General features: G+C 41.4%; 2 gene segments (V, D, J or C); both read right to left on the reverse strand.

The window, feature by feature from the left end:
• LOC108291132 overlaps nucleotides 1-10,475 on the reverse strand; it is a 50,454-nt gene extending 39,979 nt beyond the window's left edge. Inside the window, 2 exon segments of the C gene segment in view lie at nucleotides 9,678-9,991; nucleotides 10,134-10,475. Of these exon segments, the coding sequence occupies nucleotides 9,678-9,991; nucleotides 10,134-10,269 (450 nt within the window).
• A 2,617-nt stretch (nucleotides 10,476-13,092) lies between these two features.
• Nucleotides 13,093-15,607, reverse strand: LOC108291140. The segment is given in 2 exon segments: nucleotides 13,093-15,344; nucleotides 15,474-15,607. Coding segments are annotated over 2 exon segments (585 nt in total).
• Between the last annotated feature and the right edge of the window lie 7,965 nt (nucleotides 15,608-23,572).

Raw genomic sequence — 23,572 nt, forward strand, 5'->3', positions numbered from 1 at the left:
TAAGGATGGCTGGATTTTTGTTTTAACAGACATTTAACTTGATTTGATTTATACTTCGAATTCTGTTTCCTACAGCGGGCAACAGCTGAAATCTCTATTCAGTTACTTTAGGTTTAGCATGGCTGATTACAATATTCCTCTTACATGCATAGTTTAGGCATCAACCAGAGATTCAAACAGAGTTTGTATGGAGAACATTGGGTTGTTCTTTTTTGGGCTTTCCTTTTCTTCAATGTCTTTTCTAATTCTACAGCTGGTTTTTAAATAGGTTTCTATTTGACTGGGACCTACTTTCCAGCAAAAAGCTACAAAAGCAGAAAATGTAACAGGAAGTGTTGACTTCCCTGTACTTTCTACCTGCTATTTGATTGCTTTGCTGTGTCTTAAGGTAGGCTTTAGAAATGTTTATCCTGAGTTTATATTTGTTATTTGTGGGAGGATGGGTCTTATAAGAATTATGATGCCATTACCAGAACTGCATCAATCTTTTAAATGGCTTGGAAAAGTCAGCATATTTTTGTCTTTTGGTTTCTACCTGTATTTGATATTGCTGAATAATCTAGATTCTTTTTAATGGGATCACCTTCTTCAGGATGGATGTGGATTTTTGACAGGCCATGCAAATTCATGCTAGAAAATTTTGGATGAGTTACTCAGATGTGTCATTTAATAGATCCATAGTCTTCATTTTGGCACTATTTGAAAATGCAATCCTGGAATCCTTCCGCTTTAGTCTGGGCCAATTAGTTCCGCTGCCCAGCTTTTATCCCGGCTCTTTTCTTTGTTGTTATTCTTGATTAGATTTTCTACTTCCTGGATACCTTTTTTTTTTTTTTTTTTTCTCTAAGAAAGCCTGAGATGGAGGTAAAAGTTTTGGATCCTAACATAATTAAAAATGTCTTTTTATTTGCATTTTATTGATATCTTGTTAGTAGAGAAATCTAAGATTAAAATGATTTTCTATCAGAATTTTATTGATATGTCTTGTACCTTTTTAAAGAATTCAGTGTTGCTGTTTAGAACTGTGATGTCATTCTACTTTTGCACTTATTTATGGCTTCTCTCTAAGTATAATTTTGATTTTTAACATTTTCTTTGCCTTTTGTAGTTTAAAATCATTTAATCCCCAGTGTTCTAATATCATGAAGATATGCCTTAGTTTCAGTTGTTTTACATTAATCATCCAACAACAGGCATTTTAAAATATGGGGGCTTACGTTTTTTCATTTCTCAGAACTAATTTTTATGGCATTATTTCTCTGATAATTAAAAAAATTTGTTTTAATGTAATTTCTCTTGGACAGCCATTGACTCCCCTGTGTTCATCCTTCAAGTCACTTGTATTTTCTTTCATATTTTCTGTTATTTAACTTATTGAACTTTTTGTTCTATTTTCTGGGATGTTATATCTAGTTTTCTTTTGACTCTTATTTTAAAAATTTATTTTGGCTTTCTTAAAGTATATTCACCTATATATTATTTATCTTATTCTGTTTTAAGGATGACATATTTCTTATATCTGTCTGGGATAGAAAGAAGCATTTACATGATTGTTACTTAGAACTCCACTTTTTTTCTTTATTTTATATGCTTGCCTCAGTTTTCTTTGTTCCCACTCTTTAATTTCTTTTCCTTTTTCTGTTTCTTGCTTTTTATTTTGCTTTCTCTTCTTTCTTTTAATGTCTCTCTCCTTTCTTTTTCTTTGAATCTTACAAATGTTAGAAACTTTGTATACTAATGATCTTTGATTGTATATTGGTTTTTAAGAAGAAAGCACTAAAAACCTGACTGGAAGCCTGGTAATATGGATGGTACTTGTAGGCTAGGAGATTTTACTTGAAGAGATTTGGTGGGGAACTAGTCATTTTGTAAGGAACACTGAAATATCAGTATTTGTAAGTCTCTTTTTTATGGGTGCTCAATGTCTTCAAATAAAAATACATTATTATGTTACTGTGGGTATAGTTACCTAGTTGTTTTGTGCCAAAGGCAGTGGAGAAGTGTTGAGAGTTAATTCTTTATGGGTCCCTGACAGTCCTGCACATCTTATATCAACTATTCATTTGGGCCACGTTGTCAAGAATGTTTGTATGGCAATCAGCCTGAAAGATAGAGATAACATCTCCTTCTGTATCTGTTTGCTATACAGCATAATAAACATAATGTACCCCTGTGGGACAAAGATTGATCAGGTTTTGGAAAAGCCACAGCATCCAGAAGCTGCTGTGTGTCACTGTTGGGAAACTGAGCAGAGGGGCAGGCACAGGTCACTTATAGACATATGAAACTCATGCTGCCTGCTGTATTGAGAGTGTTAAATTAACTTGTCTGTGATTCAGTAGTCTCTTGTCTTCTGCTAGCATTCATGGAATGGAATGTTGTCGAGCTAACCTCTTAGCTTACAGGTCTCATATAGTCAATTATCCAGTTTCTCTTGTTGAGAACTGTTAATGGTATGAGATTTTATATCTATAAATAGAATATAGACATAAAATCTCATACCATTAACAGTATTATATTCATCTATAAATAAAATATAGCTATAAAATATCATACTATATATATATATATATATATATATATATATAAATTATTCTCTTTGTCTTTAGCCCTGCATCTCATATCACTCTTGATATGCCCTGTAATTCCAGGGCTCAAGATCTTATTTCGTTTCGTAGAATAAACTTTTAGTTTCCCATCAGAAAGGGGAATATTGGCTACTAGCATTTGATGTACTGCTTAGATGGCCTGTGAAGGGTGAGGGTAAGGGATTTCTGTTTAATTTATAAGCTAGTCATCTATAATTCAATTTTCTGCTTTGAGTATCAACTATACACACTCTCTCATCATAATTTTTAATAAATGGAAGAGAGAGTATAATCAAAATTCAAAGAAGGGCAAATACAGCTTTAATATTCAGATATGAGCAAGCAATAGTTATATACCTAGAAACTATAAGTTAGTAAATTTAACATCAGCTCTCTTCTTACCCTACAACCCTACACATGCATAAAATATAACTGATTATTAAATATATAGATTTTTGAGCATTTGTAAGGCAGAATGGCAATAATTAATAAGTAATATGAGTTCATTGAGGGCAATGTCTTCTGAACACTTATCTATTATTTTTAGACAAGAATGTAATATATGAGTACATCACGTCAGAACATCCCAAGGCATGAGTTCTAACATTACCATGTAACCATTTGTCTGTCTAACGTTACCGTTAATAGACTGTAATTATTGGCTTCTTTTGTTAGGCAGGTAGCTGTATGGTGTCTGGTGATGTGTATCTCATCCAAGTTACTTGACTACACATTTTCAATATATACTATGTCATATGGTCTGGCTGTGTCCACATCCAAATCTCAACTTGAATTGTATCTCCCAGAATTCCCATGTGCTGTGGGAGGAACCCAGGGGGAGGTAATTGAATCATGGGAGCCCGTCTTTCCCGTCCGTGCTATTCCCATGATAGTTAAGTCTCCTGAGATATGACGGGTTTATCAGAGGTTTCCACTTTTGCTTCTTTCTCATTTTTCTCTTGCCACCACCATATAAAAAGTGCCTTTCACCTCCTGCCATGATTCTGAGGCCTCCCTAGCCATGTAGAACCATAAGTCCAGTTAAACTTCTTTTTCTTCCCAGTCACAGATATATCTTTATCAGCAGCATGAAAATGGTCTAATACAGTAAATTGGTACCAGTAGAGTGGGATGTTGCTGAAAAGATACCCAAAAATGTGGAAGCAACTTTAAGATTGGGTAACAGGCAGAAGTTGGAACAGTTTGGAGGACTCAGAAGAAGACACAAAAATGTGGGAAAGTTTAGAACAACGTAGAGAATTGTTGAATGGCTTTGACGAAAGTGCTGATAGTGATGTGAACAGTAAGGTCCAGGCTGAGGTGGTTTCAGGTGAAGATGAGGAAGTTGTTGGGAACTGGAGCAAACGTGACCTTTGTTATGTTTTAGCAAAGAGACTGGTGGCATTCTGTCCCCACCCTAGAGATTTATGGAACTTTGAACTTGAGGGACATGATTTAGAGTATCTGGCAGAAGAAATTTCTAAGCAGCAAAGCACTCAAAAAGTGACTTGGGTGCTATTAAAAGCATTCCATTTAAAAAGGGAAACAGAACGTTAAAGTCCAGAAAATTTGCAGCCCAATGATGCAGTAGAAAAGAAAAACCCATTTTCTGAGGAGAAATTCAAGCCAGCTACAGAAAGTTGCATAAGTTGTAAGGAGCCTTATGGTAATCCCCTAGACTATGGGGAAAATGTCTCCAGGCCATATCGGAGACCTTCATGGCAGCTCCTCCCATTACAGGCCCAGAGGCCCAGGAGGAAAAAGTGCTTTTGTGGGCCAGGCCCAAGGTTTCCATGCTGTGTGCAGCCTAGGGACTTGGTGCCTTGTGTTCCAGCCACTCCAGCCATGGAGGAAAGGGGCCAACATAGAACTCAGGCTGTGGCTTTAGAGGGTGGAAGCCTTGGCACCTTTCATGTGGTGTTGAGCCTGTGGGTGCATAAAAGTAAGAACTGGGGTTTGGGAACCTCCGCCTAGATTTCGGAGGATGTATGGAAATGCCCAGGTAAAAGTTTGCTGCAGGGGCGGGGCTCTCATGGAGAACCTCTGCTAGGGCAGTGCAGAATGGAAATGTGAGGTTGGAGCCCCCACACAGAGTTCCTGCTGGGGTACTGCCTAGTAGTGCTGTGAGAAGAGGGCCACTGTCCTCCAGAGCCCAGAATGGTAGATCCACCAACAGCTTGCACCTTGTACCTGGAAAAGCCACAGACCCTCAATGCCAGCCTGTGAAAGCAGCTAGGAGGGAGGTTGAACCCTGCAAAGCCACAGGAGTGGAGCTGCCTAGGACCATGGGAACCCACCTCTTGCATCAGCATGTCCTGAATGTCAGACCTGGAGTCAAAGGAGATCATTTTGGAGCTTTAAAATTTGGCTGCCCTGCTGGATTTTGGATTTTCATGGGGGCTGTAATTTAGCCAAATTCTTCCATTTGGAATGGCTGTATTTACCTAATCCCCGTACCTCCATTGTATCTAGGAAGTAACTAGCTTGCTTCTGATTTTACAGGCTCATAGGCAGAAGGGACTCGCCTTGTCTCAGATGAGACTTTGGACTGTGGACTTTTGGGTTAGTGCTGAAATAAGACCTTGGGGGACTCTTGAGAAGGCATGATTGGTTTTGAAACATGAGGACGTGAGATTTGGAGAGGACAGGGGCAGAATGATGTGGCTTGGCTGCGTGCCCACCCAAAACTTTACTTGCATTGTATCTCCCAGAATTCCCACATGTTGTGGGAGGGACTCAGGGGGGGTAATTGAATCATGCTTTCTCATGGTAGTGAATACGTCTCATGAGATATGATGGATATGATGGGTTTCTCAGAGGTTTCCCCTTCTGCTTCTTTCTCATTTTTCTCTTGCTTCCACCATGTAAGAAGCGCCTTTCATCTCCTGCCATGATTCTGAAACCTCCCCAGCCATGTGGAACTGTTAAGTCCAATTAAACCTCTTTTTCTTCCCAGTCTCTTGTGTGTCTTTGTCATCAGTGTGAAAACAGAGTGATACACTATGCAATGATTACACATCCTTCATTACATTTTCTCTCTCTTTAAAGATATCTTATGGCTTGCTTTTTGATGTTTTCATTAGTGAATAGTACCCCTTCAGTGTCCCAAGTTAAATAAGACAGCATCCATTGGATAGAACAGGTACCAGTTGATTCTACCAAAAGCTTGAGCATACAGGAACTCTCCCTCAACTTTCTGCCACCAATGTCTGAGTGAACTGAGCCAGTTCTGATGTCCTTAACAGAGGGCAGAAGAGATCTATGTTATATCTAGGTACCTGTCACTGCCTTTTATAGGGAATAATGGGATGAAGAAACCCCTTTGACTGTTAGTTTCTTGCTATTTCTGTTTTAATGAATTGACATTAATTGAAGAAGATCTAGCACAGACAAGAAGACATTTCCCAATTTTTCAAGCCATACAAAATTGGCTAGGTCAATTAGGAGGATACTGGAAATTGAGGTAATTTAATTTTACAAAGCCTTCAATATTAATCTTATGATGGGATGGGGACATGGAAGATAAATGATGAAACAGTACATCTGCAGCTGGATTAACAGGGATTATCAAAGAATGTTGTAAAACAATTAATATGACTGTGTCCACTTGTCCATTACTAACAAGACCCAGTTTCTACTCTTAAGCCTTCATCCATCTACTTCAAAATGGAGGTGGTTAGAAGTTTGTGCTAAGACATGAAAAATGTCTTTGGTGCTGTGGCTATCCTGCTGGTCCAAAGGAAGGAGGTCCAATTCTCTGGCTGTGTGGACTACATCTTTGCCCTAATGGTTGGATTTGGGACCCATTCAGATGAGGACGGAGATTTATCTATCTTGGATTCAATTATCTTATTATTTAAAAAACAATATAGAAACATGCCTTTTCCACTAACTTTTCAGCTATGTGGCTATAGGCAAGTCATTTAAATTTAGGTTTAATTACACTTAGCTTATTTAAATGTATTTTTAATTAGGAGAAAATAATGCCTGTATGTCAGGACTGTTGTATGTTATATGTATAAACTACCTGTGATTACCCAGTGCTCTCTAGAGAAAAGAAATGCTTCTTTCTCTAAATTTTCCTTGTTCCCTGCAGGAGGAGACTATACCTCTTCCCAGCCGTGTCTCAGCAAAGAGCTCTGATAATACTCCTGTTCAACAAAAAAATAATTTATTTTGTTTTTATTTTCCCAAATCACATAATTTAAAACATTGCTTAAAAGACATGGAATGAACCAAAATGCCCATCAATAATAGACTGGAATAGAAAATGTGACACATATACAACATGGAATACTATGCAGCCACAAAAAGGAATGAGACCATGTCCTTTCTAGGGACATGAATAAAGCTGGAAGCCACCATCCTCAGCAAGCTAATACAGGAACAGAAAACCAAACCCCGTCTATGTTCTCAGTCATAAGTGGGAGTTTAATAGTCAGAACACATGGACACAGGGTGGGGAACAACACACACTAGGGCCTGTCAGGGGTTGGGGGCAAGGGGAGGGAGAGCATCAAAACATACAGCTAATGCTTATGGGGCTTAAAACCTAGATGACGGGTTGATAGATAACAGCAAACCACCATGGCACATGTATACCTATGTAACAAACCTGCATGTTCCACGTATGTATCCCAGAACTGAAAGTAAAACTAAGTAAAAATTTTTTAAAAATTGCTTACTTGCAGATTTAGAGTAGCGATTCTTATGTTCTGTGAATTTGTTGGCCTCCTAATGTGATGTATGTTTAGTGAAATAATGGTTTACATTTTCTGAATTATTCTCTGTACCCTCATGGTAAACATCTGTGATCAATTACATACCTTTAAACGTCTATTCTGTGAGCTTTGAACTCCCCCTAGTAAACATTTTTTCATTTGTTTATCTAAATTCAAATCTTCTATCCCAATCTATAATCCTTTTGCCCACTTTAGATGTCTTCTGTTACTCACTCTATTGTTTGATACTCCATTTCTGCCTATTTTCCATTCCTCTCTCCCTGGGCTACATTTACTTAGCAAAGTGAGGCTGTGTTGAAGGGAGCAGGTGGTAACCATGCCAGAAGAGTCTGGCATAGCACTCTTTCTACCAGGGACTCAACTGAGGTGATGACCAACATGATGGAAATGGCCCCACATAGCCCTGGGAATGGACACACAGTGCTGGTACCTGTTCCCGTCTCTTGCAGTTGATCGGAGTCTGGGCAATACTTGCTATAAGAAATCTATGGGAAAATGTAGGACTCTCAGAAACCCTGAAGGTTCACTGAATATAAAGTTTGTAGACATGGTGTTCTGTTATTTAACCCTTTTCCTGTTTAGTAAAAAAAGTGCAGCTCGCTGCCAGCATTCATTTAGTTTGACATAAACATGCTCTTTGAGGCTGAAGCAAATTTGACTGATTATCAAGATGAAAATAAAATATAAAAACTGTTTTTGGAGTTATTTCTAAACAGAGCTGTCTCCAATCCTAATGTAACAGAAATATATATAATAATCAATATTCGATAATTTTTTATGGGGGAAAATTGCAAAGCACAGAACAACAGAAATCGGAACATCACATTCCACATGAAAACATTGCCTTTCTCTACAGATCTTCTTGCCATCCTTGTCACGGGCAAGCAGCAAAAGTTGCAATGACCCGTTGCGTTTTGTTTCTTTGATGTTGGTGGTAATGCTCTTGGGGAAGTCTCTTCCAGACAGGCAAAGAGGTGTGACATCATCAGAGCATGGACGACCTCAGAGACGTTGCTGTCCTGGGTCGTGATGTTTTTTCAGCACCCTTTTAATCAATGTCAGTCTGAAGCTTGTATGGCTAATCAAGTGCGCAGAATTCTCCTTCTTGAACAGGATGTAGTAGTTAAGGACTGTAATTTTTAGAAGGTGGTGAAAGAATTTCTTCTATCAAATCTTGTATGTTATCTCATGGTAAACGCTGCAGCCTGAAGCACCGCTAGCTTGTATCCTTGGGGCAAAAGAGAAAGGATTTAATGATATTTTAGGAAGATGTGCTTTCTCCGTTCTGAATGTTGACCTCAGCCAGGAGAATTGTGATTCCTGCCTTTTCTCAGGGAAAGAATCTTCCTCTTCATTCCCGTAGAATCTCTCACGGAAACATTGCAGGGTATTTCTTCCTTTCAGTAGTTTCTCTTCCCTCATTTACTTGTATTCAAAATCAGCTCAAGTCCTATCTCATACAAACATAATCTTGAATATTGTGATACATATTGATTTAACTTTTTTCTCTGACTTCTTCCACTTAAAAATTTAGCACTGAATCAAAATACGTTTTCACATGCCTATTTTGTCTTGCCAATAATAATTGTGTAAGTGCTCTGCAGTTTGGGATTTCTAATACCCTTTACATTTACTTGTATTTCCAAAGCACCGTTAATTTTTACTGGCAGAAGAGTATGTGTTTTATTCTTAAAAACAGACAAATACACACTTTTTCCAGAAGATAGTGAGTATAGTTATAGCCTAATTCCTCCAGCTTCTGCAGCGTAGTTTGAACCTTCTGTGATCAGAATTTTTCCCAGCAAAATAAGATTGATCAGAGAACCTGGAGGAAGATTTGTTTTAATCAGTTTTTCTCTTTCTAAATTGAATAACGGAATTCAAATTCCATAAACTTTCTCTTGAATCAGCACATGGACAGTAAGAATCATCTAAAGAATCTGGAATATGTTAATGTCCTCTAGTGAAATATCAACCAAGAGGAAAACACTAAGCAAAGTAGAAAATGCACAGCAAGAGAGACAAGGATAGAAAAGGGAAGGTAACATTAATTAAAGAAATGGTAGAACCAGGCTAAGTGTGAATATGCAAGAGGACTTCTCCTTGTTGGGACTCGGAAATTTACAACACATTGGATTGGGAGGACTAAATCTAGAACAGTCCCTGACTTGTAAAGGGGTGAGAAATAATACCTCATTTTCTCCTTGCAAAGAAATGTGCTTATGGAGCTAGTTTCTCTTTAGAGGTCCCTTTTTTCTATTGATCACGAATGTGCTGTTGGAGCCAGCACCAGTCCTGAGTTAGGGGCTCTTCTTTCCGATGTCTGCTTTTTTTGTGCAGAGAGGATGTGGCCGTGCTGCGCTGTGGATGGGCTGCTGGCACAGAGATACACAGATGTCTGGTTGGTGCGGGCAGACCCCAGAATCAGGATGAACTGCTCCTTCTTCTCTCTAGAGACACTGTACCCATCAGGAACATCTCCTTTTTCATCGTTTTTAATATCATATGAGAAATAGATCAGCCGTAGCCCCAGACCTGGGTCTTGTCGGTACCAGAACATTCTTTCATGGTCCATATCCTGGGCACATTCCAGAGAAACTTTCTCTCCCATCTTTTTGACTAGATATCTCGGGTTCTGGGTTATTTTCACTTCCACGAGGCCTGTGAGAGACAGATAGCAAGGGTGAAAAAAAAAAAGCCACCAGGAAGCCTGAGGAGAAAAATAGCTTTGTATACAAGGTCTCAAAATAGCAGGACAGGGGTTGCCACCAACTCCCCAGACCCAGCTACTCCCAGGACTCACCTACTCCCAGGAAGCAAAAGGCCACACTACAGAGAAGCCTGATTCCCATGGCTGTTCTGAAGAAAGAATAGGTCTTCTCCCAGGGCCAGGCTGTGGGTTGATGGTCTGTGATGTCATTGTCCCAGCCCACACTCATAATCCCTCAGGCATTGTCTAGGCTAGAAAAGGTATAGAGGTGCTAGAGAGTGAAGGGCATCCCTTGTTCTCATGGAATTGTCACTGTGTGTGTGTGTGTGTGTGTGTGTGCACGCGCGCACATATAGAAAAGAGTTAACACAGTGGGCCTGAGACCGCTGTCCTTAGAAGGGCCAGCTTGCATGGTTGGCTCTTGATTTGCATCTGTGAACTTGAATTTGGGGAGTGTTCCCACCATCGGTAACTGGTAAGCGTGGCTTACTGTGCCTAGACTGCTTGCACAAACCACGTGGGTTAGGCCGAACACCTGCTTCACTTCAAGTCTGGAATTCTGCTGCATGATAGGCAGAGGGTGCTGATGTGATCAGCTGAATTATTTTGTGAGGGCTGCCATAAGTCACCCCAGACCGAGTCGTTTAAACAACAGAAATTTATTTTCTCACACTTCTGGAGAGTAGATGTCCAAGATCGGGGTGTCAGGAGGGTTGGTTTCTCGTGAAGCCTCTCTCCTTGGCTTGTAGATGGCTTCCCCTTGTGCCTGCACATTGCTGTCCCTCTGTGCATGTTTGTGTCCTAATTTCCTCTTAAAAGGATACCAGTCATGTTAGTAAAGACCTCATTTAACCTTGACCACTTCTGTAAAATCCTTATCTCCAAACATAGCCATATTCTCAAGTACTGGAGGTTAGAATTTCAACATGTGAATATTTAATGACACAATTCAGTTCCTAACACCAGCCACCAAAAGTTCTGGAGGTGCTGAGTCTCTAATGAGCTTCCCTGGGCAGAAATGTTGTTCTTACGTTGCTGCATTGTCAGTGTTGGGATGAGACTGTGCTCTCTTGGGGGAGCAGAGCACATGAGGACGTCTCGTGAATTTCTTCAAACCCCACCATGTCTTTGTTCCTTTTGATCATAGTATTCTTACTACATCCTTGTAACACATCTTTGCTATGGGTACAAGGACACGCCGGGTCCCATGAATCCTTCTGGTGAGTCTCAGTCTTTGAAAGTGAAGGTAATTTTTTTTTCCTGACCAACTGTGATTAGCAAAACCTTACCATTTTCTGTCCTCTCTCTCCCTCTCTCTCTCTCTCTGTCTCTCTCTCTGTCTCTCTTCTCATTTCCAAAATATATTTTCTTGACAGCAGTCTTAGTTTCTCATACAATATACTTAATAATTACTACAAGTTGCATATGGGTTAGATGGGCAGGTTTTGGAACTATGCTGCCTGGGTTTGAACCTGGTTCAAATCCACATGTGTACGTTCATGTGGGTGCTCACATGTGTAGGTTTACCTGATGGGGTTGGGGAGATGGTGGTGGACCAGTAATGGGGTGGTAGAGGTAGATGTTTAGCCCCAGGTGCAAGCCATAAAGGGCGTAAAGCATTTGAAAATAATCATAAAATCCAAGTGAAACGATTTTGCTTTTATTATCACCATGTGCCAGAAATTCGAAACAGTTTTGGTGATAAAAGACTCCTTCAATGCAACATCTGTCCTTCTGTGACAGGCTTATTAAACTCAGCATCCTGTCAGACACATAGAAGCAGAGAGTAGAAGGATGATTGCAGGAAAATGGGAGAGGGTAGTGTTGAGTTGCCATTCAACTGGTGTAAAATTTCAATTATACGAGATAATTACATTCTAGAAATCTGCTATACAACATCACCCCTAGAGTTAACTATATCATACTGCACACTAGTTTTGTTTAAAGGTTAGGTTTCATGCTAAGTGTTATTCCCACAATACAAGGAAATCTCACCAAGTAATTCTGGTACACATTGAGAACCACCGATCAAAACAAAAGCGTCAGATACAATTGTCAGTGCAATGCTTATACTACATTTTCCAGTAACATGTTACTTGTGGTTATTTTGCTAACATTTTTCCTTAAAACGTTCTAATGGTCTAAACACTCTTTGAAACTGTATCTATGCACAATACACATCAATCATAGTCGCACAATACACATCAATCGTAGTCATACAATAGTTTTTAAGTTGTTTGCAATAATATAAAATAGTTATAATTATTCAGACTATATTCCTCAGTTTTGACATTACTGTGAACATCTAATATCTAATCCAACAGACTTGGCCTTACCATAAATCAAGCATGCTAACACAGCTACCCAACACAAACACCCTTTGAACTTCAGTTTTACTAGACTATTTGCTTACACAGAGTTTTACATCCATAAACATTCTTATCTTTATTACAGTTTTTTTTTTTTTAATTTTACAAGACACGAAGTCTCAAAGCTTCTGCTGGCGAAATATGTAAGTGCATAGTGTAGTCTGACCTACTTAAATGAAAAGTGTTAGACTAAGATTCAAATTGTCTCCGGCACACAGGTGAACATAAAGGGGCCCTGGAGAGGACCCCGGAAGACTGTACGTAGAATGCAGCCTTCTCTAGTAGGTAGTGTGAGGGGGTACTGGATTGATGCAGGTAAATTCTAATAAAGAGCCCAGGCTGAGGAAGCCCTGTTGAGACAGCAAATGAGAACGAAGGGAAAGAGGACATTGACAGCTCAGTCTACAGGTGCGTTGTTACCTGGCGTTGGACTTTTTTTTTTTTTTTTTTTTTTTTTTTGAGATGGAGTCTCACCCTGTCACCCAGGCTGAAGTGCAATGGCTTGATCTTGGCTCACTGCAACCTCTGCCTCCTAGGTTCAAGCGAGTCTCCTGCCTCAGCCTCTCAAGTAGCTGGGATTACAGGTGAGCGCCACCATGACTGGCCAGTTTTTTGTATCTTCAGTAGATACGAGGTTTCACCATGTTGGCCAGGCTGCTCTCAAACTCCTGACCTCGTGATCCACCTGCCTCAGTCTCCCAAAGTGCTGGGATTACAGGCATGAGCCACCGCACCTGGCCGGGGACAAACTTTTACAGACCAGGGCTCCCAGAGCTCTGAAAGTCTCAGTGCAAGGATGGGAAAGGCTCCTGAGAGCTTCTGTGGTGGCAGTGGCTTCCTCTGGTAAGGGCAGGCTCAGGAAGGTAAGACCATCTCTCCCTGTGGCAGCCTTTTCTGTGCAGAGAGGAAGTGGCTGTGTAGTGCTGCAGGTTAACAGCCGGGAGGGCTGCGAAGGGCTGGATGTCTGGAGGTTGTAAGAAATGCTCAGTCTTATCTCAAGAGACACAGGTCTATTAGAGACTTTCTATTTGTTTGTTCTCTAAGCACCAACTGAGAAATAGATTACTTGCAGCTTCATTCCTGGCTCTTGTCTGGCTCAGCACATATAGGTCATAAAACATATTCTGGTTGTATTAGAAAACTTTCTTTTCTGACTCTGAAGCTTGATAAACTGAAATTTCAGTGACACCAGCATTCATGGACATTGTGGACAAAAAGAGAGAATGTGGGAAATATCCTGATGTGTAACCACCAGGAAAAGGCTTAATGTAGGCTCCAGCAAACCAGGTTCAAGGACATCATACCTCTACCCGTGACCTACCTATTCCAAGGAGATAAAAAGCTATAGAACAGAGAAGTCAACGGCTGGTGAGTTCATGGTGGTGTCTCAGTGCTGGTGTTAGCTCTGTTCAGGCTGTTACAAGACCCCACAGCAGAGAAACGACGCAGTCAGTGATTCAAGGAAATAGTCTTGGAGGAAGTGACTTCTAAATTGGTCTATGAAGGAGAATTTCCCCCTGATCCTGGAGTCACCCAGTCCCAACCAGACCTCTCTGTATGTCTGCACCACGAGTTTCTTCACAGGGCTGCACAGCCAACTGCTCTCTGCACATAAAGGGCAGCTGCAAAACAGATGAATACCAGACACAGAGATGATATTCTAGGTAGAGTGACCGTTGTAAATGAAGATCCAGAAGTGAGTCAGCAGTGGACATATTTGGGGACCTGTGAGAAGTGGAAAATTTCTGGAGTAGATGCAGGCACTTGTGGTACTTGAAGGATGGGGAAGTCAGCGTTAGACTGGTGGGCGGGTGTGCAAAGGTCACATCATGGAGAGGGCTGAGGGATTTGCAAACTAAGATGAACTTGCGACTTTAGCTAGTTAATAGAAATAAGTCAAAGGGTTTTAAGCTTGAGGGAGTGTTTGTAGGTGGGGGCAGGTCGCAAGCTTGCAGAGAGGGCGGCTACTTGAAAGGTGGCTAAAGGAATCCAGGTGAGATCAGTGAAGTTAGAAAAGTTACTAAAATTGTTGAGGAATTTAGTACTTAGAAAAATGCAGGATGGGGGGGTGGTGGATTTGGTATGGAAGGAGAAAGTCAGAGAGACGGTGAAGATCAGTCCTGCGTCTCTGGCTTGGGCATTTGGACGGATGGTAGGACCGTCTGCTGAGAGGAAGAAAATAGGAGGTGTTGGATTTCGTCAATAACCCCAAACATGGTGTTCCTCCAAGTGACAAAACCTCCTGAATAGGACCTGGAATACAGGACCGAATATCGTTGAGAGCCATTAGATTGGAAATGGAGTCTTCAGTTTGGGCAATAGCTTAGTCGAATTTAAAGATTTAAGCTCCACAAGAAGAAAGGATTGGAGAGTGTACCCTGGCACTAGGCCTAACGCAGTTAGCTTGTCCTGCTGAACCTTGAAAGCTCATTGGTACAGCAGGTAGAGGATGGACCCCTGGTTCTGCAGAGCAGCTGCACTGCAGAGTCCCTGAGGCTGGGGAGTGGGGAAGAGCTTCTGTGCGATGATGGAGGAAGTTTTTCCTGTTGGTCAGAGAGGGTCTCCTGAAGGAGGAATCTTCTTGTTCTTGCAGCTGCCCTCCGTTTTTGTGCAGAGAGCAGCTGGCTGTGCAGCGCTGTGGATAAACTGCTGGCACAGAGGTACAGAGAGGTCTGGTCGGGGCGGGGCCGCTCCAGGATCAGGGGGAAATTCCTCTTCTCTTTTCGAGAGACGTTGTACCCTTCAGGAACATCTCCCTCATCAACCAGCTCAACATTATTTGAATAGTAGATCTGCCTTAGGCCCAGCCCTGGGTCTTGTCGATACCAGGACATGTAATTATGGTTCATATCCTGAGAACAAGTCACCGTCAGCTTCTTTCCAGTCACTGTGATGAGGTATCTTGGGTTCTGGGTCACTTGGGCTTCCAAGGGGCCTGTAAAGGAAGGAGACAGAGTTAGAGGCAGAGCTGAAGGGGATCTCCAGTGCTGAAGCCTTTAGGAGATGCCTTGGGCTGAGATCTACAAAATAAGGCCAAGAGTTGCCCATGTGTTCTGGGACTCACCTGTTCCTAGGAGCCAAAGGACCACATAGCCAAGAAGCTGGGAGCCCATGGCATCATCAGGCAGGTGTCTGCCAGTTCTGGGGGCTCCAGTTGGTTTCTGTAATGTCTCCACCTCTTCAGCTATTTGGACCTCAGAGACGTTTTCAGGAGAGAAACCACTCCCACTGCAGCTCAGAGGGCTGAAGTGTACAAAGGCAACATAGCCAACTCAGGCTGGGGACATTTGTAATCAGTGTCATTTTCCTTAATCTGTGTGAGGCTGCTTCCCTTTATATATGTGCCACATTTTCTTATTAATACAGTCTTGTACAAATTGTCAAATATTTGTGTATTTTGGATCTCAGGGTATAAAGTGGTATAACACATTTGATTATCACTTAGAAGTGTGAGAACATAAAGCTTATGCTATAGAAAGCTACATCATCTTTTTTTTTTTTTTTTTTTTTTTTTTGAGACAGAGTCTTACTCTGTCACCCAGGCTACAGCGCGGCGGTGTGATCTTGACTCGCTACAACCTCCGCCTCCTGAGTTCAAGCAATTCTCCTGGCTCAGCTTCCCAAGTAGCTGGGATTACATGAAAGCTGCATTATCATATTTTTGGAAGTCATTTCTACTCTGGCGGAAAAAATTACAAGTATATCCCTGACTTCATTTATCCACTGGTATAGATTTTTAGTCACTACCTTTTAAAAGAGCCTAAGGTATAAAGTCTCAGATTCACATGGATTAGTTTGCTAGTCTACATGCTGTTTAAAATCCAAGACACACAGCTTCTTTGCTCTTTAGCAAAATTGACTTAGTCATCGTCGCTAGAGCTAGCCGCTGCTTCCACCAACGATGGCATCTGGAGCACCTTTTTTCTTTTCTCCTTCCCTCTTCTTCCCCAGAAGAAGCTGGTGAAAGACAGAGGCAACATCTGCTTCCTGCAATAACCTCAGAGTCTCACCAGCCAGCTCGGCTTCCTGCCTGCTTTTGGTGTGTGCTTTGCTTTCTTGCCACGCCACAGCTTGCTGCACATGGAAGGTTTCTGTCCCCGGATATTGTGTCGTAGCCAAGCAATGTTTGGGCCCAGGAGTGTCAAGCTCCTCTTAGCTCTTCCAGAAGCTGCTGGTACTGCTCTCTTTTTAGCCTAAGTATGTTCTTCCTGCATGGAGGTGTCTTTCCTAGAGTTCCCCAGAACGTCTTGCTCCTGAAACACCTTTGAGCTTTTCTTAATTTTTAAAATTAAGTATACACTTACAGTGCTCAGTGTGATTTTTGACACATGTATACTTTTGACTCCTTGTACTTTGTAGGAACCAATGTATTTTTGGATGGTGGAATGGAAGGAGGCTAGCTCATTCTTCCCATTGGCTTCCTAATACAGGTAGAGCCTCACAGAACCCGTCATTGTTTTGCCAAATCATTATCATCTCCAGACAAGAAGGGGTCCCCCTCCCAGTTTTCAGGGCTACCCTCAAACCTCAGAGATGAGTTCCTTGCCCCCAGACCCCTTCCTGGTGAGAGGTGCAGCTCTAACAGTTTCCATTGCATGCATTGAGGATGGAGGCATTCCTATCAGGACCTTAACTCTGATCTAAGGAGGAGTATTCTCTCTTTTTCTATTTCTGCACCACTCCTTTCTGGAAAGAAATATAGGGAGAGAGTTTGGTTCTACTTCAGCTATAGGTGTTTGCATTGTCCTGGCAAATCCTCCGTATCCTAGCTGTGAGTTCGGGTGTTCTCGAGACAGGGAAAACAGCTTTCATTCTAAAAGCCCAGTGCAAATAAATAGTTACATGTTACTTAGTAAACTTTGCCATCCCAAATAGCAAAATCTTTCACAATTTACTTGCACCCACATACCTAAGCTCACTCTTAGTGGATATTGGATTTCCCCACATGCTGTGGGGGTTTCAAAGTCGGAGAGGTGCATAATTACACTTCAGAGTATTATAATTTTCCCAATCTCTTTTCATATTATTAAGATTTAGGAGGTAGCTAATTCTATATTCTATCCCTCTACTAATTCACTCCCATCAGCTATGTGGCTTCTCCCTCCCTGTTCCTTTGACTCTGAGGCCATTCTGTTCTCTCTTCCTTTTCTACATTAACTAAAGGCACTAAAATGATGCGGTTAACCCGAGGCCCCAATAGCCTGAGAGCAGCAGCCATTGTTTGACTTTGTCACCCCTCCTCCCTGCGACATTCCCTCTCATCTTTTCTACCCAACTCCCTCACATTTAAGAATTTTGGAAACTTACTCTATTCCACTTCCCTAATGCAGGGCAGACTCTTGTGTTCCTAACAGCAGGAACGGAAAGCAAACAGAGCCCTCTAGACAGCTGGGCACCCGGCAACATCTCCTTTCATCTTTGCATTTTAATGGAAAGCATTTCATTTTCCGCCATGCCGTCCCTTCCTCTCCTTCATACTTTTTCGGTGTTTGCTCTCTTTCTTCTCCTTTTAGAGACTGCTCATTCACCCATCCGGGGCAACAGTATCCTGACAAAAGCAATTAAGCTTACACCTACTAAACTGAGGAACTGTTTCTTAAAAACCCTTGTAAGAGAACCTATGCTTTGTCCCTTTAAATATATAGCAACTTTTTTTTTACGCATGATTTTGAGCCCAGGTATTCTATAGAATTCTCACCACACTTCAGATTCTATTTCACTGATGCTCAGGCCATTTCAGTTCTGAGAAAGTCATTCCAGTCTATGTATTTTCTTGTACTATATGATAACTTTTGAAAGACCCCAATGAGAGATATTTATATATTATGGCTTTTTAAAATTGATAATACAGTATTCAATTTTATCAGACTTTCCCTCCCACCATTATCTGCATTTTAATGTTTCTATTACAGGAATATGTTAGTGCCCTCTAGTGGAATATCACAGTGGTAGGCAGAATGGGCCCTTAAAGATGCCCAAGTGCTGATAATCGCTGCAACCCGTAAGTATGTTCGGTTAGATCTCAAATGGAAATTAAGGCTGCAGGTGCAATTAGGGCTGCTAATGAGCTGACCTTGTGATAGGGAGCGTGTCCTGGATTATCCAGGTGGGTCCAATGTAATCATGCACGTCCTTAAATGTGGAGAACCTTTCCCGGCAGTGTTTAGAGGGAGCTGTAAGCATGGAAGTAGGGTCAGAGCAACAGAACACGCTGCCTTTGAAGATAGAGAAAGCAAGCCACAAGGTAAGAAAATTGGTTCTCCCCTAGAGCCTTCAGAAAGGAAAGTAGATCTGCCGGCACCTTGGTATCGGCTGGGTGAGACCTATGTTGGTTTCTGAAGTACAGAACTGTAAGATGATACATTTGTATTGTTTTAAGCCGCCAAATGGGTGGTAATTTGTATAGTAGCAACAGAAAGCTAATACAACCACCACACCAAAAATCTGTGGCCAAATGCGTAAGAGAGTAATTAGAATGAGAATAGTAAAGGAACAAGTAATATCAGGGTCCGGGGTCTCTGGGGCATCCTGAGCATGTGGGGGGCTCGTAGGGCAGGTCGCTGCACCCCAGGGGTTTGACATATCCACTCGGTGAGGATGTGGCTGCCCTGAGAGGCTGCGCTGCAGAGGGATACAGATGTCTGGCTAGTGCTGGATGATTTAAGATTGGGAAAGAGATTTTTTCCTTTTTTTGGTTGGAATGACTATGCTGACTCAGGGCATCTTTTTCAAAGCTGCCAACTTCAGAGGAGTAATTAATAGACTAAATTTATCCTCAGCCCTGGATCTTATGGATTCCAGAACGTTTGATCTGGTTGATAATCTGAAAACATTCCGATAAAAGTTTCCCACTTCTCTGACCAGGTTTATCCACAGCACTGCACAGCCAGCTGCCCTCTGCACAAAGGGCAGCTGCAAGAACAGATGAATACCAGAGAGAGAAATGGTATTCTAGGTAGAGTGACCGTTGTAGATGAAGACCCAAGAGTGAGTCAGCAGTGGAGACATATTTGGGGACCTTTGAGAAGTGGTGTTACTTTGTTACTCAGGGTCTGTGTTACTTTGACATTCATGAGCCCTTAGAAAAAGGATGCAGAAAGTGACTACATAGCCCACCAAGAACCCTATGTGAAAGCCATGTGGAAGAGCCTGTTCCCAGAGCCCGGACACACCAGGACCGTGATGTTCCTATGTGCTTTCTGAGAATACCTGTCCCTGTGAGCCACAGGCCACACACAGATGAGTGCTCCAACAACTTCTCTGCAGATTAGGTCTTTTCCTCACAGAGTCTTAGGAAGATATGCACTTTTGGACCAACTCAGTTCTAGAAGAAATTTTTTTTTTTGTTCTACATATTTTCTAACACAATTTTGTTCTCCAAAAGACATCTTTTAAAATTTGTCAAGTTGGTTTCTTCTGAGGCTTCTCTCCTTGGCTTGCAGATAATGATTTTTTTTTTTCTGTATCTTTTTTCTGGTTTTCCCTGTGTGTGTGTCTGTGTCATAACCTCCTGATGAGGACACCAGACATATTGGATCAGGGCCCACCTTGATGACCTCATTTTAACTTAATTGTCCATGTAAAGACCGTATCTTCAAATATAGTCAGTCACATCATAGGGCACTGGGGTTTAGGACATCAACATATGAATCGAAGAGAGTAGCACAACTCAGTCAAAAACAATGGAAATAATAAAAGTACTTACCTTAATGGCTCATGCCTGTAATCTCAGAACTTCGGGAGGCTGAGATGGGTGGGTCACCTGAGGTCAGGAGTTCAAGACCAGCCTGACCAACTTTTAGAAACCCTGTCTCTACAAAAATACAAAATCAGCCTTGTGTGGTGGCACATGCCCATAATCCCAGCTACTTGGGAGGCTGAGGTAGGAGAATCGCTTGAACCCTGGAGGCGAAGGTTGCAGAGAGCCAAGTTCACGCCATTGCACTCCAGCCTGGGCAACAAGAGCAAAACTCCGTCTTAAAAAAAAAAGTACTTATCTTACATATTTGTTGTAGCAATTAAATGAGTTGCTGTGAATAAAGAGGTGAAAAGATTGCACACAGCTGTTCAAAATATTTTCTCTGCTGCTGCTTCTATCACTACTTTCTTGACTATCATGTCTGTGCCCGTCTCTGTGTTGAACTACTCACGTACTGTTTTATTCAACCCTCACCCCACTTCTGAGAGGCTTATATTATTTACTTCATTTTATAGATGTGAAAACTGAAGGCTTAGAGGGCTTAAGTCACTTTCTAAAGCTACTAAGTGCCAGAAACTGTCTGATTACAAATTCTGCACTTTCAACCATGATGTGTAAATATTTCAATTTCTGTACATGCTTGATGTTAAATATGATGGTGAATTTACTGTTCGACAATTTGACTTTTCAATTTCTTTTAGGAATTGTTTTCCAATCACTCCAATTTCTACACCTAAAACAGAATTAACATACTTTCGATTATCTGTGTTGTCTCTTGCTGTCTGTCATACCCCAGTTACTGGTGGAAGGTATCTGAGTTATCAGCAATGAATCCCTGCTGGTCTGCAGCAACCTCAATTCTTGCCTCCTCAGAAGAAAATTCCGCTGAGGGGCACACTGCAGCAAAAGAGACCAAGGCAAGTTTTACAGCAGGAGTAGAAGTTTATTAAAAAGTTTTAGAACAGGAAAGAAAATAAAAAGTACTTGGAAGAGATCCAAGCAGGTGACTTGAAGAACAAGTACGGTGTTCAGCCTTTATTCTAGGACTTCATAGGCTGCCATCCTGTGCCCTTTTCTCATGATTCTTCCCTTAGGACAGGCTGCCCGAATGCGGTACCCTCCTTGCGCTTGGGAAGTGAGCATGCGCAGTGTGTTTAGGAAGTTGTTACGTGTGCACATCTGAGTCTTTCTTCCTTTTTCTGAAGAAGTGCCTCTGGAAGGTCATAACGCCACCATTGTCTCTCAATGTGCATGCCTGGGTTCACTTGCCAGATACCTGAGATTTTATTGGCAGCCCTATATGCATCTCCCTGGTGCCTGCCTTCAATTGCCACGTTAACGTTAACAGCTGTGGATCAGCAGAAGATTGTCTCTCCCTGGCTCAGGCTGCTGAACTATCATTTTTAGAGAGGCAATGTGATTATCTCTGAATCAACACCGGATCGTCTGACATTCCTGGTCCGTGAGGGAAAGGGAGCCTTCTCCTGCCCCACTCATGCCTATCTAACTGCCTGTAACATCCAGGCGTCCCATACTGTCTCCCCACATTTTTTGCAGGCTCAGGGTGAACCTCCCAAGCAGGATTGGCTTTGTTTACATGCTAAAAGTGTGATTTCCATATCAACAGCAGGAATTTGTTACCTTTAGTATTCCTTTTAGATTATTACATTATTAGCAATTTTAGTCAAAATGCATGTGAACTTGTACACAGGTTGGCATCTTAAATGGAAACAAATATTGTTCTAAATGTGTTCATTTTCTAAACATTCATGTTTCCTGTATAGACTTTTGTGAACGGTACATGGTTTTAACTGCTTATCTAGATGCTCCTACAGAAACAAACATCATAGGATATAATTCTTCTGAGGGGCAATGTGCTAATTTCTTATACAAAATGGCTTTGCATTTGTGTGCTTCCATTGTGTGGGAGGGAAGCTGGACAGTGAGTGAGCTTCCTCTCTCAAATTTCTGATGACGAGAATGGTTTCTACTATCTTGCTGTTCAGAGGGTCACTTTCTACATTTTTTTGTTACAACGTCCTTACTTTCCTCAGTGGCAGCACCTTTATGACTGAGTGCTACTTAGCTGGGTCCATGCACATTATGCTGCAGGAAAGGGAGTTATTCCCAAGATGATGAATACTCTCTCTGAGGATAGAAACAGCTCTAGGGCTCTCTACTGGAACATTCTAATCCTAAACCTGTACAGATGAGGAATTTGTAGAAATGAAACCTGCAAGAGCAGAAACTGGTAGAATCTGTCACAAGTAAAAGGTCCCAATCAGACTCCAAGACAGGGTTCTTGGACGTTGTACAAGAAAGAATTCATGAGGAGTCTGAGTAAAGTGAAAGCAAGTTTATTAAGAAAGAGGAATAAGAGAATGGCTACTCCAAAGACATAGCAGTCCTGAGGGCTGCTGGTTGCATATTTCTATGGTTATTTTTTGATTATATTCTAAACAAGGGGTAGATTATTCACACCTTCCCTTTTTAGACCATATAGGATTACATCTTGATGTTGCCATGGCATTTGTAAACTATCATGGTGCTGGTGGGAGTGTAGCAGTGAGGATGACCAGCGGTCACTCTCATGGCCATATTGGCTTTGGTGGGTTTTGGCTGGCTTCTTTACTGCAACCTGTTTTACCAGCAAGGTTCTAAAAACTTGTATCTTGTGCTGACCTCCTATCTCATCCTGTGGCTTAGAATGCCTTAACTGTCTGGGAATGCAGCACCGTAGGTTTCAGCCTTATTTTACTCAACGCCTATTCAGGATGAAGTTGCTCTAGTTCACATGCCTTAGACATTTTCTCCTTCCCTTTTATAAGAGAACCCTTAATCCTACGGTTGTAGAGGGACGAAGATCCATCTACCATAACTTCTTCAGGCTGAATAGGGGCAATGATATTCCTTCCTAACTATTAGGGTCTCTTGTGTTCAGAGTAGAGAGGAATGCAGTCAGAAAGCTTCAGTATGGTGAGGGCCATTCAGAACTCTTGAGTCCTGACAAAAGGTGGTATCTGAAAGATTAATAAGAATTCAGTTTAAGAAAACGTTTAGTAAGCCTGGTCTGCATTCCTACATAAAAAGTAAAACAGCAATATAACCAAATAAGCAAAATTATTCCAAGTAAACTAAATTAGAAGGCTCTTCATGAACTGGGCAACTACTGGAACCAAGCTGACATGAGGTGACTATCCAATTCTAATACATGCCCAGAATTAGAATACTGATCCAGATTTTTGCATTAACAAAATGTCTTCTTTTTTCAGAGTAGCAGGCAGAGATCACTGTTTGGTTCACAGAAATAAGCAGGGTTAGCCTAAACTGTAGAAACAAACTTAACAACTGATGAGACTAGAATTTAATAACAAGTGTAACATAGTTCTTGAAACATATTCTCTTTTCTGTTTCCCATTTTTACAAAAACAAGTCATAGTAAGACCAATTTGCTCTATTATATT

The sequence above is a fragment of the Cebus imitator genome, unplaced genomic scaffold, assembly GCF_001604975.1.
Source record: "Cebus imitator isolate Cc_AM_T3 unplaced genomic scaffold, Cebus_imitator-1.0 Scaffold446, whole genome shotgun sequence".
NCBI classification, from domain to species: Eukaryota; Metazoa; Chordata; class Mammalia; order Primates; family Cebidae; genus Cebus; species Cebus imitator.